Genomic DNA, 15,605 nt, shown 5'->3' with positions numbered 1-15,605 from the left:
AATTCTTGCATAGTATAGCATTTGTACACTAATGGATACATGGATAAGTTTGGGCCATAATAGACAAGCCCCCACAATAGTAATGTCTTAAGCTCCAGGTCAGCTCTTATTTCCTTTTGCTGTAGGTCGTGCCTTGTATACAAGAGCACCCGTAAGCCAATGACAAAATGTTTGTCTTGTAGAGTCTACAGGGGCATCCAGTCCTTATGTCGGCATTATAATGTGCTGACAATTTGACACAATGTTCCAATCGGTATGTCACCATTGACATAAGAATGACATTAGCACTTGATCAAAGTTGAAGTAGTAGTGTGCCTGAAGCTCTTTTTCAGGTGTGTTTATGACTGGTGTTTCCCATAATTTTACCTATGATATCGTTGCTGTCGGTAGAAACCTCATAATGTCCAAAACTTACTTTTCAGGATTCAAATTCAAAAATGTCAAACAGAACTACAAGCTCAAAACGTTTTCAGCTTTTAAACCTGCTATTTTTGCTACTTTTGTGTGACACTTTTTTGATGAGAAATGCATCAATTTATGAAAAAACAAGAATTTAAAATATGGAGCCATGAGGTTTCTGCCTGACGGCAACGATATGTTTCCTGGCTCCTATTTGCGACACAAGTATTGAGTTCAAGGTGTGAGAATGACTGCATAGGGTTCTCATTGGACGGAGTCTAGATCATCTACTGAGTATAAATTGGGCTTTATGTGTTAGTTTTATTCCGTGTATTAGGTATCGTCCACTAGATGGCATTGTCTATGTATTTGTTGCAGTCTGGTTCATCTGTGGCCTCTGTAGTTTTCTGTCCATTTTGTCCAAAGTAACCTGAATGCTGTTGTTTCTAAGTAGGGGGAAAGAACATAATACATTAACCACTTAAGCCTTATTTCAAATAGTGGAAATAGAAGATCTTTTAGATCTGTTATTTTCACTATATTTCGGGAAAGTTTTTAATTTGTTTGGAAAATATGTCTAAATTGAAATACGGCAATGCATTGATATTAAAAAGATAATGTACTTGTAATTTGTACTTTTGAATACTTGTGACTACTTTGACCGGGAGTATACTCCGGTATTGGGGTTGAGTGCTTTGCCCCTTCCACTGTATAGTGGCACTGGTGATTACCACGTAGATCTATGAAATGTGAGCTAAGTGGTTCTGGCCATGACAATGGAATGCCCCTCACAGCCTAATTAATAATAATTATTTAGTGGAACCACAGATATGCAGAGTGCAGACAATTTTTTCGCTCAGAAGCTTCTTTTCACCAAAGAACACACACAATCAGATTGTCCACGATCTAATTTAATCTCTTGCAGTGCTGCTAGCTTCACTACTGTTCATGTGGTGTACTGACTGTCCAATAGCATGACAGAATGAACAGCTTAAGTGGCTGGGACAGGATCATGTCCTCAGCTCAGGGAGTCACATCAACAAGCTGTCAAGTGCCTCTATTCTGCCATCACTTTAAGTGTGCTTGGGGTACTTTTCAAACATTGTAAATGCTTGCTTGACACACTGTTCAGGTTTGAATATGGAATAACATGCAAGGAAGCAGTGGGTCCTTTAAACAGAATAATGAATATCAGCACCAAGAGGGGGGAGAAATAAAGGTATGGTATTGCAAACCTGTTTAATCAAAGTTGGCAATGGCATCAGAACATGCTGCACACAAGATTAAAAAAATAAAGCTTGAATGAATGTATTTTGTCCCCTAAAGAATAGTGACAACTACCCTGTAGCCTACTCAGTGGGTACTTTTTATGGTCACATTGCATTGTAAAGTAGCCATCCTGCTCTTGTCCTGTTGAGTGTGGGGTTAACTGCCATTCACTTATGCAGCAGGCACTCTCAAGCTTTGCATTATGGTATAGTAGACATTTTGAGATACAGTATTTCCATTTAGTTTCAATATTTTCCACTGTATCAGTGCATACTGATACAGGAACCTTCCGCTTCCATCTTAGGCTGCATTTTGAATGCATTCAGGACAGTAACTGGAACAGTGGGCACCTGGTATTTCTGGGCACCGTTTTTTCTCTGTAAACACTGGGCACCCCTGGGCCAAGTAATCCGTATTCTGTGGAAATTGCGACAAATGATTTAGTATAGACCCATGGGGAACTCCGGTCAACTAATTTATGTATGTTGGATCTTTCTTGTCAATACGGTTTTTAGACACCAAATGTCTTTTGCTGAGATTCTGAATTCTTATTATTGGGTAGCATCAGGTGAAATGGCACTATGGGAAAAGTCCAAAACTACCTTTACAGTAGCCCAGTGGTTCTCAAACCTTTCAGGCCACGACCCCCAAAAATAATCATATTTGAACTGGGGACCCCCCCCCCCCACCCTGACAAGCACTTGGAATTGTAGGAGGCAATACATTTAGTTTGACTCGGTTCCACAGATAAATATTGTGAAAATAGCAGATCTAGAGCTTGTACATCGGCTATTTTCACAATTCTTGCCTCTTTCCTATATTATTTGATAATTTGGCCAATGTTTCATCAGTTTTTATAGAATAGTTTGTTGATTACTTTTGATGCAGTAATTGTCTTTTTGTTTTCTTTCTTTTTTTGTTTTGAGGTATTAAAAAGGTCTTAAAAATCCTTAAATTGTCTTCACTGTCATCTGGGGACCCCCCAAAATCAAACCCACAGGTTGAGAACCACTGCAGTAGCCTATACAACTCCTTTCATTTATTTAATTCATACTTTGTATTACAAATAAAATTACACACTTAAATTCTTTCCATGGATTTATTATTTGGTGGCCTTGCTACATGGCATCTCTCATTTGTGACCTTGAAAAAAATCTACAGTACAACAAAGGTCAAGTGGCTTTGCCCCTAAAATGATGAAATTCCATGCCTTGTTGTGATAATTGCTCACAGAGGCCTCACTGTCACTTCTTGATTACGAAGTGTGTGGCGCGTGTACTGTGGTTTGACAGTGGCAACCCAAAGAACTCTATTTCCCGAATTGCAATGCGGCCCATCATGTTCCTAACAGCTGACAGACGATAAAAAAACACTAAAACCTACATCCATGGTGCTAAAGCTGCCCGCTACGTCAAGTTAGACGTGATTTGCAGGAATAATGCTTCCTGTGTAGCGGTTCAGTATCTTATAATTATAAAGTTACAGAATAGTAAAAATCATACGAAATGGAAATGTTTTTTGTTAATATGTTATTTCATAGCGCAAATTAACCCCCCCCCCATACCTATGTAGTCTACCCAGTTCTGCACGTGGCCTATTAAGATATTAGGCTACAATGTGTTTTTTAATCCGTAATTGATTATTGCATTCTGGAAAATGTCACGTGCATATTATGCAGTAGCAACATGTTTTATAATAGGTAATATAGCACCTACAATTGGCCTACAATTTGTCCGATTTTTTGGAAGAGTGTCACATAGTCAGACACAGAGTTCTAGTAACTTAAATTAGGTTGCTTGAACAGCAGTGGTGGAAAACGTTTTTTTTTTTACTTAAGTAAAAGTATCAATACTGCAATTTAGAAATACTCATTTTTTTTACTGTTAGTAAAAGTCCAGAATTAAAGATGTACTTGAGTAAAAGTATAAGGTAGCCTATTAGTATCAAAATAGGCTACTTAAAGTACCAAAAGTAAAAGTATTCATTATGCAGAAAGATTGAAAAATCTTTTGAAAATAGCAGACCTAGAAACGCGTCGCATGGTGACGTGTTGTGAGCTTATATACCGGCTATTTTCAAACAGCCAACGTTTAAATAGGGCTGAAGTGGTTAATGTATGTTTTGTATTAATAATCTAAATCTACGTAAGTAATTAGAAACTAAAGTTTTCAAATAATTGCAGTGGAGTAACACAAGTAGGCCTACAATGTTTGCCTGCTCTGAGATGTAGTGGAGTAGAAGAAAAGTAGTGAAAAAAATGAAGGTGTTGTGATATTGTGATGGTGCTGTGATACTATACTGAATTGAACTGGGCATAGGCGGGGACTCAATTTCAGGGTACAGCCTACTATTTGGGGATGTCACAGGTGCACAGCATCAGCATTAGGGATTGGGAATCAGACCAGAGGGAAGCCATACAGTTTTTCAACCGTGCGTGTTTTTGTTTGTTTTCAGTTTGTTTTGAGTTATTTTCGGTTTATTTCTTTATTCACAGTTAGTTGTTTAGTTACAGTTAAACACCCGGCTTTTGTTTTGCTGTCATCATATCCTGCAATCCAAAATAAACATCTTAAATGCACTCAAGAAAGGACCTGATTTACTGTCAACACCACGCGTCTGGAAAAGCTTCACACCATCCCTCACTGGCAATTATTTGTTGTTAGGTTGCCGCTACACAAGGGCCTTGGTATTCAATTCATAGACAACGTTAGGCCTACTTCCTAACGTTAATGTACTCAAGTACAGTACTTGAGTAAATGTACTTAGTTACTTTACACCACTGACAGAGTCAGAGTTGTAAACTTAGCCTATCTACATTACATTAACAGCACTATCCCCGTGGTCAGCTGGAAATTTTGCAATATGTTCACTTTTATTTTGAAAACAAGCCGGAAGTGTTGTTTTGACACCTGGTGGAGCTTCACACTGATGCACAGGCTGAGAGAGAGGAGACGGTGTCTGGTCGCTAGTGAACGGGACACATCATTACTGGGACTGCCAGTGTTCTGGACTTGTACATCGGGCTGCCATCGATAATCCCTCTTTGATACATTTATATGATACCTCCTGGCTGCATTGTTTGTGTAGCATTCCAGATTGGGACTAGGTGTGTGGAGTCAGGGACATTTGTATTAACTTGCATTCTAGAGACCAGTGCGTCGCTGGTGGTGCATCATATGCATTTCGACTCTAGCCCTTCAAACGGTGCCCAATGCTGAGGAATGGATGGTGTGTGTGATCGAGGTGGAAAGATGGTCGAGAGTGATGAGCAGCAGCAGTCGGAGAGAGAGAGCCAGAGAGGCCGTGGCGGCGGTGGCGCTGCAGCAGCGATGGCCGCGCTGCATCAGTGCGAACTCATCCAGAATATGATTGAAATCTCCATCTCCAGCTTGCAGGGGCTCCGGACCAAATGCGCCGCGTCCAACGACCTCACGCAGCACGAGATACGCACCGTGGAGGTAATTTGTGTTCGTAAATATCTATGTATAAGCACTGAGGCTTCTTGGACCCCCATCCATCATCATATGCGATCGAAACGTGCAGGCAAATTGCGGAGTCATGAAGCCTGTGTCCTCAAATAGGCTGGATATCAGCTGCAAGCAACGCGAGGCGCCCGAGTGTCACTGAGCTGCTGAGCATATTATTCTATGATAGCCTACAATATACTGCAGAAACCCAAAAGAGACATTAAACTGCAGAAAGAAACCCCCAAAAGAGCCATTAACTTAGGCTCCATTATTTAGGCTAAAACATTCTATGCATGACATGCAAAAACATGCAAAATGTCACAGTGACGCCTGATCTGGTTATTTGTGTGTCCTCTTTCTTTAGGGATTATTTGACAGGAACCCTCTGCACGGATAGTTGCTACATTTTCCTTTGTTGTGTTTCTCGTGTTATTTTATTCAGCATTTAGCATAAATAATAAACTATTTTGACAGATCACCATTTCCCATTTCCACATTAAAGGCCAGCGATACCCTTTCAACTGTTTAATGTAGACAACACACCATGAGTGTATATCAATTCCTCCACCATAACAATCAGAAAACAGTGTTGCAAATTGCTGGTATTGATGTTTATATTGAAGCGCTCATATTCTGTCTCTTTTTTTAGAATCCAAATTCAATGCAGTTGAATTGGGATGATTTAACATTGGTTTCCGCCAGAGCCTGAGGCTTTTTATGGCCTCAGCCCAGTGTTGCCAGATTGGGCGAGAGAAATAAGCAAGCATCTATAAAAGCCCAAAAGAAGCGAGTGTACAGGCCTGGCTGTACTGGCTTTTTGAAAATAGCCGATGTTGTGAGCTTGTATATCTACTATTTTCAAAGACAAAATCTTGGGGGAAAAAGTGAAAATGTATTTATATTTTCAAATCCACAAAAACTTGTTTGAGGTCCTGGCACAAAATAGTTTCAGATGGGGGGGGGGGTCTGCAGACAATTACATATTAATTTGGGGGGTCACTTTCACATGAAAATGTTTGAGAACCACTGGATTTAAACAACATTAGGAAGCAAGCCCAAATAAGCAACTACACTTTACAAACAAGCCCAAAGTCGCTTATAATAAGCGGGCATGGCAACACTGCCTCAGCCTATCCTACTACAGTAGGCACGGGGAGAAGTCATGCTTGGTAGCATGCTGGGTAGTATTGGCGCAGACATAAGCTTATGATGCAGAAATCCTATCCTCACTCGGCCCTCAAAGGCGTCACTAGAACCCACTTTATGCAACATTTGTATGCATTCATTTAATTGTGTGCATGTGCTTTACCTCCCTGGATATTTATAATCATATATTGTTTCTAAAATAGCTGTAGAAGTGAGTGAGATGACTGCAGAATGTTATTAGTGATGAAGCTATGGTGGTATAGGAGGCCCTACTTTTGTATGGAAGGTGGTAAGGAGGAGTATTAGGCCTGCCTTTTTCTGTTTTTGATCCATGTGCTTGCAGGAAGCTGTGAAAGATGTTCTGTTCTAGAAGCTTGACATAATGGATGAGATGTTTGTGTAAATGAGTGATATAACAATGAAATGTCAGTTGACATTCTGAGGGCGTTTATAAAATATATATAATATATTTATTATGGCTATGTGTAAGTTTTCTACCAAATGAATGCTCATTAGTGATTGGCTTGAGGAGGATGTCAGTTGCTTTTGGATATGTGCCTCAAGAACAGCTGTGTGGTCACCTTTCCAAATTAATTATGTACCAAGCCCTGTGTAATCTATTTAATATCATCATAACTGTCTGGTTAAAGTGGCAGAATGCTCAATCAGAAATGAAGCACCCAATATTCATGAACAAAGTAGCAGAAAATAACGTGTTGACCCCGATGTTCCAGTGTCCCCCTCTTTTTTATTTATCCCTCATAGTGTGTCAGCAGGCCTGCCACTGACACCATTTGAACCACACAATCTATATATGAAAAAAAATAAACTTAATCTGGAGATGATGGCAACACATTTTCTCATTTATAGGTACAGTTTTAAATGCAGTTTAGTGAATGCCCTCAGTGTTTTAGACAGGAGTATTTCTCTGTGTGATTGGTAGTTTGCAGATGTGGGTTGGCAAGGTACTTTTGTAATATTTTAAAGAAAAATCACTCATTACAAATTAGCTTTCATTAACTGAAGAAGACTGTACTACTTGGTAACTCTTTCTCTGAAGTCCATATCTATAAAGCATTAACATATGTATAAAGCATTTTAATCTGCTTATAACTGTATAATTCTTGTTATAACTACTACTCATAAATAATCATAATACTTCATAACTATAATCATATCAGTATAAAAGCATATAGTCTGCTTACACGCTAATTAAGCACTCATAACTTAATAACAATAATCATAATACAGAAACATTGTATAATGACTTGTAAGGTCTCACAGATTGTTTCTTTTGGCCAGGATCATATTGTATTATAATGATCATAGCTGTAATACATTATAATCGTACAATGCTTTATAATCACCATCATGCATTATAATATTACATTATAAGTCATGATAAGTAACCATTGGATGCTTTAAATAAAGTGGAAAAGACATAGCATTAAACCTATGCGAGAACACACAATGTTTCTACCTGCACCTCCAGGAATGTCATTACTTTACTTAAAGTACCCAATGACCACTTAACAATCACTTATAATCACATTATAATGCTCTATAACAGTGATTATAATGCATTACAACTATGAGAATTATAAAACACTGTGATCCTTGCAAAATATGTCTGATTGTCCAGCAATTATTATTATGTCGGTGGTCTATATTATTCTTATTCTTGACCTTATAAATAATTATAAAATGCTATGTGATATGTTATGATTATTGTTATAGTATTTATGAGTGCCTATAACTATAATTGCATTGAGTTATACGCATATTATAATGCATTATAAGTATGTTGGGCTTCATAGACAGTGTTACCGAATACGTATATACTCTCTTTCACAGGAGGCCATTATGGCATTCATTTCTAGGAAGTTAACTCTTAGCATAATTGTAAACACAAGTGGGTCTAGCTAGCTATGGTGCTTTTGATTTGTTGTCCTGCCTTGTAATCAAACTATTTAGCACTGTGCATATGGTGAACACACACTTGCATCCTTCATTGGCAGTGGTTCTGTCTCCCACTGTCCCCTTGACTAGTCTATGCAGAGAGGACTCGACCTGTTTCTGGGTGCTTTCTACACCTCTTCATCAGTCTTCATGGACGCCTCGTCACTGATATGAAGAGAAGGACGTGGTCTGGCCGATCACTTCCTGGAGTGTTGTTTGTGTGTGTGCGTTTTGTTTAGGCTTTGTTCTGCCAGACAATAGTCAGGCCATGCTGGCCTCACAATTCGCTTGGGAACATAAATAATCTAAAGTCTCTACCTGTAGTTTTTCCCCTGTCGTGGCTCTTTGATCTGCTGTATTCCTGTAACTCCTTGGTGCAACCTGTTGGTCAGACTGTCCAAGGAAAGTGTTTGCTGTGTTGTGGTCATGAAGCCCAGTCAGATATGAAGACAGCAATATAATGGGAATGAAAAGCAGTTTACCAGTAATGCCATGATGGTGCTTACGTAAGAGATGCTAGTTCCATGAAGAAACTGTTGTTCTATGAACAAAATGCTTCATAAACAATGTTGGTGTAAGAGTATTCGCTTTACATTTGTGTGTGTGTGTGTGTGTGTGTGTGTGTGCATATTGGGTCATGGGAGCATGGGATATAGTGAGAGAGATATGTTTTACTACGATGCAAGTTATACAAGTAGTGTAACTCCTGTCATTACGTCCCTACGTCTGAATAGGGAGTGGATGAGAGAGAGCTGCAACCAGAGCAGAGAGTGAAAATAGCCGGTCTGTCAGTGTGAGTGAGTGTGCAGATGGATATTTATTGTCTCTCTTCCCGAATATGTATTTTATCATCCCTAAATGCCTCTTGCGCGAGCATCAAGTACTGTACCTGTTTACATTCATCTAACGTGGGAAGAGTCACATGGCGGTTGGAGGGCAATGTGGGGGGGGGGGGGGGGGGGGGTGTAAGCCAGATGCCACTTTAATGAATCGTAAATTTCATTTGAAAATCAATGTTTTTGTCCTCTGCAACTACACCACCATTGTGTAGAAGTGAGTCTTTAGAACTTTTAACTTTTATATATTTTTGTTTGACATTAAATTCATTATATTTGAATGGCTCCACCTTATCAACGCAAGCTTCTCATTCCTGAAACAGATAGACAAAACCATTTTCAGTGTTCCAAAGTCAGGAAGGGATGCAGAAGGGAACTGTGTATTTTAGTTTTGTTTTAGGGAGTGGTTGCAAGTTAATTTAGTTAATACATTACTAATAACTCATATTTTAGTTATTAGTAATAACTAATATTAGCTATCAGTAACTGATAAGCTAACAACTGTTGTTGCCAACAACTGTTGTTGGCAAGCTGAATGAGCTAGCGTGGTTTGCCAAGAATTTCAAAGGGATAGTTAGCACAGCGGATGTAAAAGAAAAAATATCTTTAAATTCAATTTCAATCCAAACTTTATTCCAGACACTCAGGGGGTCCATACAGCACATACAAATAATAGACAAAACACATAAAATAAATTAAACATTTAAAAACCATAAAATCATAAATTGAGGCTGACTCTCTGGTGTTAACGCAGCCTGGACGAGTACCGGAGACAGCTTTTTCCAGGATTGACTATATCCTCAATAATACTGTTCCGGGACTCAGCCAGGCGAGACATGAATCCATACATAGAGTGCCTTAAGAGAGCCTCACATGTGTGGATTCCACACGTTACAAACAGGTGACTGCCACTATGCCATCTAGGAACCTTAAGTAGAATCCTCAGGGCATCATTGTAGGCCACTTTAAGCCTTCTTGAATAGATGAGAGAAGAGCAAAATGTCTTAATTTCATCATGATCCTGTCAGGGAATTACAGCCTCTGTGAAACATGTTGTTTACCTAGTTATTATTATTTGCTGCCTTACCCTCTGGAGGGTAATAGTCGTTATTGGAAGTAATAACATAACTCATTTTTTAAATGTATGTTTCCTAAGCACAGGGAAGAATTGAGGGGCATACAAATGGTCTGCTAATCATTTTCAAAGTCGGGTCCGGGGCCCCCCAGGGGTCCTCAAGTGGGTTGCAGGGGGTCCCAAGCCAAATTAATAATGAAATTAGATTATTCAATTGAAATTATTACAATATAAAAATATGAGTGAGTTACAATTATGACATTTAGACAATTTCCTTTAAAACATATCAATACAATATTTCATATTGGGGTACCTTGTTTTTTTAAACTTTAGGCATACTTTTATCTTTCAAGAGCATTCAGTGGTTTGTGGAATACCAGAAGCACTTCTGCTAGCTTGAAAAGAGTATCTTTCACTTTTCCTGTTTATTTTCATTGCAAGTATAGTGTTACCTTTAATTCTAGGTGGTATTCAAAATTTGTACATTTAACCCTCCTAGGGTCTTCGCCTTTGCAAGGCCTGAGGATCTGGTGATGTGGCCGTACCACCTCAGTTTTCGCTTTTTGACAGTGGTAAGAAGGTCATCATGTCAGCAAGGCCATTGGCCTGTATGATGACCTTCTTACCACTGTCATGAACGAAAACTGAGGTGGTACGGCCGTCACATCACCAGATCCTCAGGCCTTGCCAAGACCATCCTGCAAGGCACCGTACAAGGTGGCAGGAGACGAGACAAAAGAAAAGATGAGAAGATAACATCGGACAATGGACTCACTTGAAACTCAGTGAGGCACAGAAAAAACTTTTCTTATCAATGGCTTCATCAGTGAAATTTAAACAATATTTCAAACTTTTACATATTTTTTTATTGATGTAAGAACAATCAATGGCTTCTATTTCAATGTGCTAACTTTCCAGGAAGAGGGAGGCTGTAGTTTCTATTTGCTAGGAATCCCCACTGAAGATGTCATTGGTGTGCGCAGGTTTCTGAACTGACCACAGCCCACCTCTGAGTCACAGAGTGAGTAGACGGAAATGGTGGCATCTTGTAATGAGATTTTTATTGAGGATTGATTATATGAAGATACAGCTAAAATGGGTGAAGTGTTTCTTTAAATCTGCACTTGCTAAAATTGCAGGCAAGACAGATGCCATCAAAATTGTGGTATTAGAGACCAGACTCGAGACTGGTCTCTAGACCACATGCTACATGATACTACAGCCCTAACAGGAGGTGCAAAGAGGATGCTTGACACATTTTCCAAGTTTGAGCTATTGATTCATTGACGATTGCCTCCAATAAATTCCTTATTAATATGGCAATTTTTTGTAGATTTGTCATTTTTGGCCAATGTTTGCGCCATAATATGGATGGATTCAAGTGGTTAAACTAGTTCCGCTTATTCAAGAAAATTGGGACCTTCATCAAGCCTACCCAATACCATAAAACCAAAGCCAAAATTTAACCCACTAACCCACATTTTATTAAAATTTGTACAAGGGATTTGAATGTAAGAAAAGGGCCAGTTCAGCTTAGCAGGTGGTTAGAAACTATACCAACTAGACAAAAAATATATTACAGGCACCTGTTTATCGTATTACAAACATTCATATCATCCTAATGTAGGCTGCAAATAGTGGTATGGAAGTAATTTAAAAGTTTTGGGGATGAAGTAAAGGATACTGTCACCAACAGCATCTGATATCCTGTCTGTGTCCTTAACTTCATTTTAAAACCACATCCTATGTAACATGCCACTTTCACTTCTACCTAGAGTCCTTCTTGGGTTTCCAGTTGTGTTGTTACCACATGGCTCAAATCAATGTAGCTGATTCAGCAGTAGATCTCAGTTCTAGGCAGAATGAGAGGATGCTTTTACTTTTGGATTGTAGATCCAAATGCATGCACGTCAGGTTTAGCCACCAGTAGGCTATTGGCAACAAAAAAAAACTCATGTAAGCATGTTGAATGTCTTTGTGTATGAATTGTGCTGTACAAGTAAACCTGCCTTGCTTTGCCTTGAGAGATAGTGGTGGACAGTGGTGGACAGTAAAAACGTATACATTTACTTGAGTGCTGTATTTTTAGTATCTGTACTTTACTTGAGTATTTGTATTTTGGATACTTATTACTTTCATTCCACTACATTTCAAAGACAAATATTGTACTTTTGACTCCATTTCCAGAAGGGGAAACGTACATTATGAATTGACCAGATATAGTGAAAGCAGACCTACAAGCTTACAACGCTTAGTAGTGGGACACATTGTGAGCTTGTAGAGCTGCTGTTTTCAATGTTATTGATATTTTTTGAATATTTCTGGAAAATCTGAATATTTCTGGAAAATGTTCTTCATTTGAATACAGTCATGCATTGATATTAAAAAGAAAATTGACTTTGTAATTTGTACTTTTCAATGTAATTTATTTATAAAAACATGTACTTTTGAAAACTTTTGAAAGCAAGCACTCAAGTACTTTAAGTACAAATTTGACTGTGCAACTAGTAACATTTGACCAGGAGTATCTATACTTTGACTCAAGTACTGTGGTTGAGCACTTTGTCCAAAACTGACTGTGATTTACCTGTGATGCCATATGCACTGTTTCGCAGCAGAGCTGAGTTGCAATGAGAAATATAATTACCACTAAAGAGCCACATCAATTAAATTCACGTGATGAGTTTGACTGAATTGTGAGAGGTCAAAGTGGTTGTCACACTTGTGATGCCAATGGGCATCACTCCATATGCACTCGAGTACAATCAAGAGAGGCTTGAACTCACATTATATTCTCATTGGGAGAGCTTTATTATACCGCTTGAACAGTATGTGTGCCCCCCCCCCCTGTCTGCCATGCTAGTGAGAAGATAATGGTACTGGCCTCTCAAATGGAGTGTTAACTGGTACTTCTCTTTTCACATGCTAATGCCAGTTTGTCTGATGTGTTCTCTCTCTCTCCCCATCTCGCTCTGTATTTCAGTCTGTCTGTCTCCTTGTCTTTGTTGTACTGCATTTGTCAACTGTGCATTGCCATGTCCGTATTTACTGCTGTTAACAAGGGCCATAAATAGATTGAATTAACATAATGCATGTGAGTGTGATGGTTCTCATAAATAATTTCATAAAGCTAAACTACACACTATATTAGCTTCTCAGTGCATATTGCACACAAACCCTGAATTATGCTGGCTCCATGTCAGTGAGTACCGTTTCCAGCTGTGAAGTGTATTGTTGACTGTCTAGATAGGAAAGCATCATTGTTTTCTTTTCTTGCGGTGTTGGAAAGAGTTTGCCGGCCGCTCATGGTGTGAGCTATTGTGGCTGTGTCTATATTTAGACGTCTTTCTTCCTACGCATTTTGAGGGTTGGTTGTTAAAGAAAATCAAATGACGCGCAAAGAGCTTCTGCACAGAGGAGGGTCGGGGGAGGGTCGGGGGGATTGAAAACCAATCAGCTGGGCTGCTTCTTATGACACAGCAACCGCTGTGTCTGTGTCTCTGTCGGAGGCCTCCGAGGAGACAATGGAGAATGTGGCTCAACAAGGCTACAGGGGAAACACAATGCTAGTGATTGTAGCAAGTAGCAACACTGGCACCGGCTCTGTTCTGTTCCCACTTTTTCCCTTAGGCAGTGTAGCCAATGGACCTGGACTGCATGATGTGGAAATCAGGGTGATTTAACCCAGGCTGTCTTTACAGCTATTCCTACGCAGACTGAGAGAGTTGCTTTGCATCCTGTAATTTTGAGACTGGCTGTATTTCTATTTTGGGAAGGGGGGGGGGGGGGGGGAGTTGGCAGGGCTCCAGACGACGCCGAGTATTGCATGGTGTCCCCTGTTGTAAATGCTTAAATGTGCTGGCTATTTCAGTTCTGCTTCACTGTAGTTATGAAATTGTATCTTTAGTCCTAGGCTGCAATATTTGCATGATAAAAACAAACAGGAAATCCCAAATATGAAAGTTTGTCCATTCTCCACCTGTGAGTTAATTATTGATTAGTTCCTTGTGCAGTCTGATTCTTGTAAACCCAGTTTAACCTCTTTATTCTGTGGCTGTTTTGAAATGTGCCAAAGACAGATTAATCTCACTATTTTCCGATGCCAGACATGGCAGCACATAACCCACAACACTAATGTGAAGGATGTGCACAATCATGAATGTTCACAATAGATGTTGTGTTCAGCCAAACAGTGTTCATGAGCTCCTAAATGTGAAGTTGTCAGAATCCTGGGTCCATGTCCATGTGTGGACTTGGGACAGTAGATAAATAGTTGGGGACAAAATAACCACTTTTCACCAGAAGATCTATTGTTTTCAGCAAGCAACGCAGCATAAAGACAGTAGCTGGGTAGCCTCTACCATCCACCCCCTGTCCTCCAGGCAGGAGGAGCCCCTCCTCCTCTCCAGGAGTCAGCCCCCGCTGATGATAATGATGGAGGAGGGGTCAGCATGGGCCATTGTCTGGAACAGGCACCCACAGACTTTCAGCTTGCCAGGCATACAAAGCACCCCAAAGCCCATGTGACCTGGCAAGTGCTTCATCAGGCCTGCCTGACGCCCCTCTCCTGGGGAAGAGATTTGTTTTATTTTTTCAGCTCACACTGGTGAAAAAATAATGAATCATGCACAAGTCTCTGCGACTATTGTTATTATTGTTGATTATTATGAGGCCTCACAAGCTTTGGTGACATTTTCTTTGTTTACAGAGCCCCCAAAAGTGCCTATATGATCAGGGCTAAAATTCATATTTGATTTATATTATGACATTATAATCACAACTATTAATCACAATTAATCAAAATTATTTGTATTGTACTTTTTGCATGTAAAATTAACTTAATCTTCACTAGTATGACCTGCAATGGGCATATAAATGAAAGAAAACATGCCACCATAACTAATATGCCAGTTTTCTACTACTATTATGTATTGTGGAAGCTAAAATCATGATATCTTCCTATGCACAATGGATTGTGCAGGCCTATGAGAGGATTATTTCTAGGTCACAGTGCTGTGGTCGTTCAGCCCCATGTTGGTTGTGACACTGGAGCCACCAGATAAAGGCTTCTGTGCTCATGTGGCCCTTTGTGCACACTGATAATATTGTCTGCATGGATGTGTGCTGTTTGCCCCTCAGATAACCCTTCCTCAGACTTGTGCTGTGTCCTGCAAGAGAACAGCAGAGCTGCTTTTAGAACACTTCTGGTTTGAAACTTGGTGACTGATAGCCTGTCCTGATTAACTCAAGGTCATGATATATTATAATCATATACAACATAAGTCACAATACAGAAGCAGAATTTTGTTGCCTTATTCACTCCGACTCGATTACTTAACCTATGTAACCTATTTTTACTCTTATCTTTCTTTCTTTCTAACAATAAATGTTCTTTCACTCTGAGAAATACAAACAGACCATACCATACACGACTACTGTAGTATTCTTTGGGAT

The 15,605-nt window shown here is 39.5% G+C and overlaps 1 protein-coding gene across 1 annotated transcript in view; it reads left to right on the top strand.

Moving 5' to 3' along the window:
• Positions 1-4,809: 4,809 nt before the first annotated feature.
• Positions 4,810-15,605, top strand: part of ksr1a (kinase suppressor of ras 1a) — a 34,906-nt gene continuing 24,110 nt past the window's right edge. Inside the window, exon 1 of the mRNA XM_084075081.1 lies at positions 4,810-5,126. Within this exon, the coding sequence (XP_083931207.1) occupies positions 4,890-5,126 (237 nt within the window). The 5' untranslated portion in view covers positions 4,810-4,889. The remainder of the gene's footprint in view (positions 5,127-15,605) is intronic.

The sequence above is a fragment of the Gymnoscopelus microlampas genome (assembly GCF_963454915.1).
Source record: "Gymnoscopelus microlampas genome assembly, chromosome: 12".
Taxonomy (NCBI): Eukaryota; Metazoa; Chordata; class Actinopteri; order Myctophiformes; family Myctophidae; genus Gymnoscopelus; species Gymnoscopelus microlampas.
The sequence above is the reverse complement of the archived record's forward strand: the minus strand, read 5'-3'. Positions and strand labels throughout refer to the sequence as shown.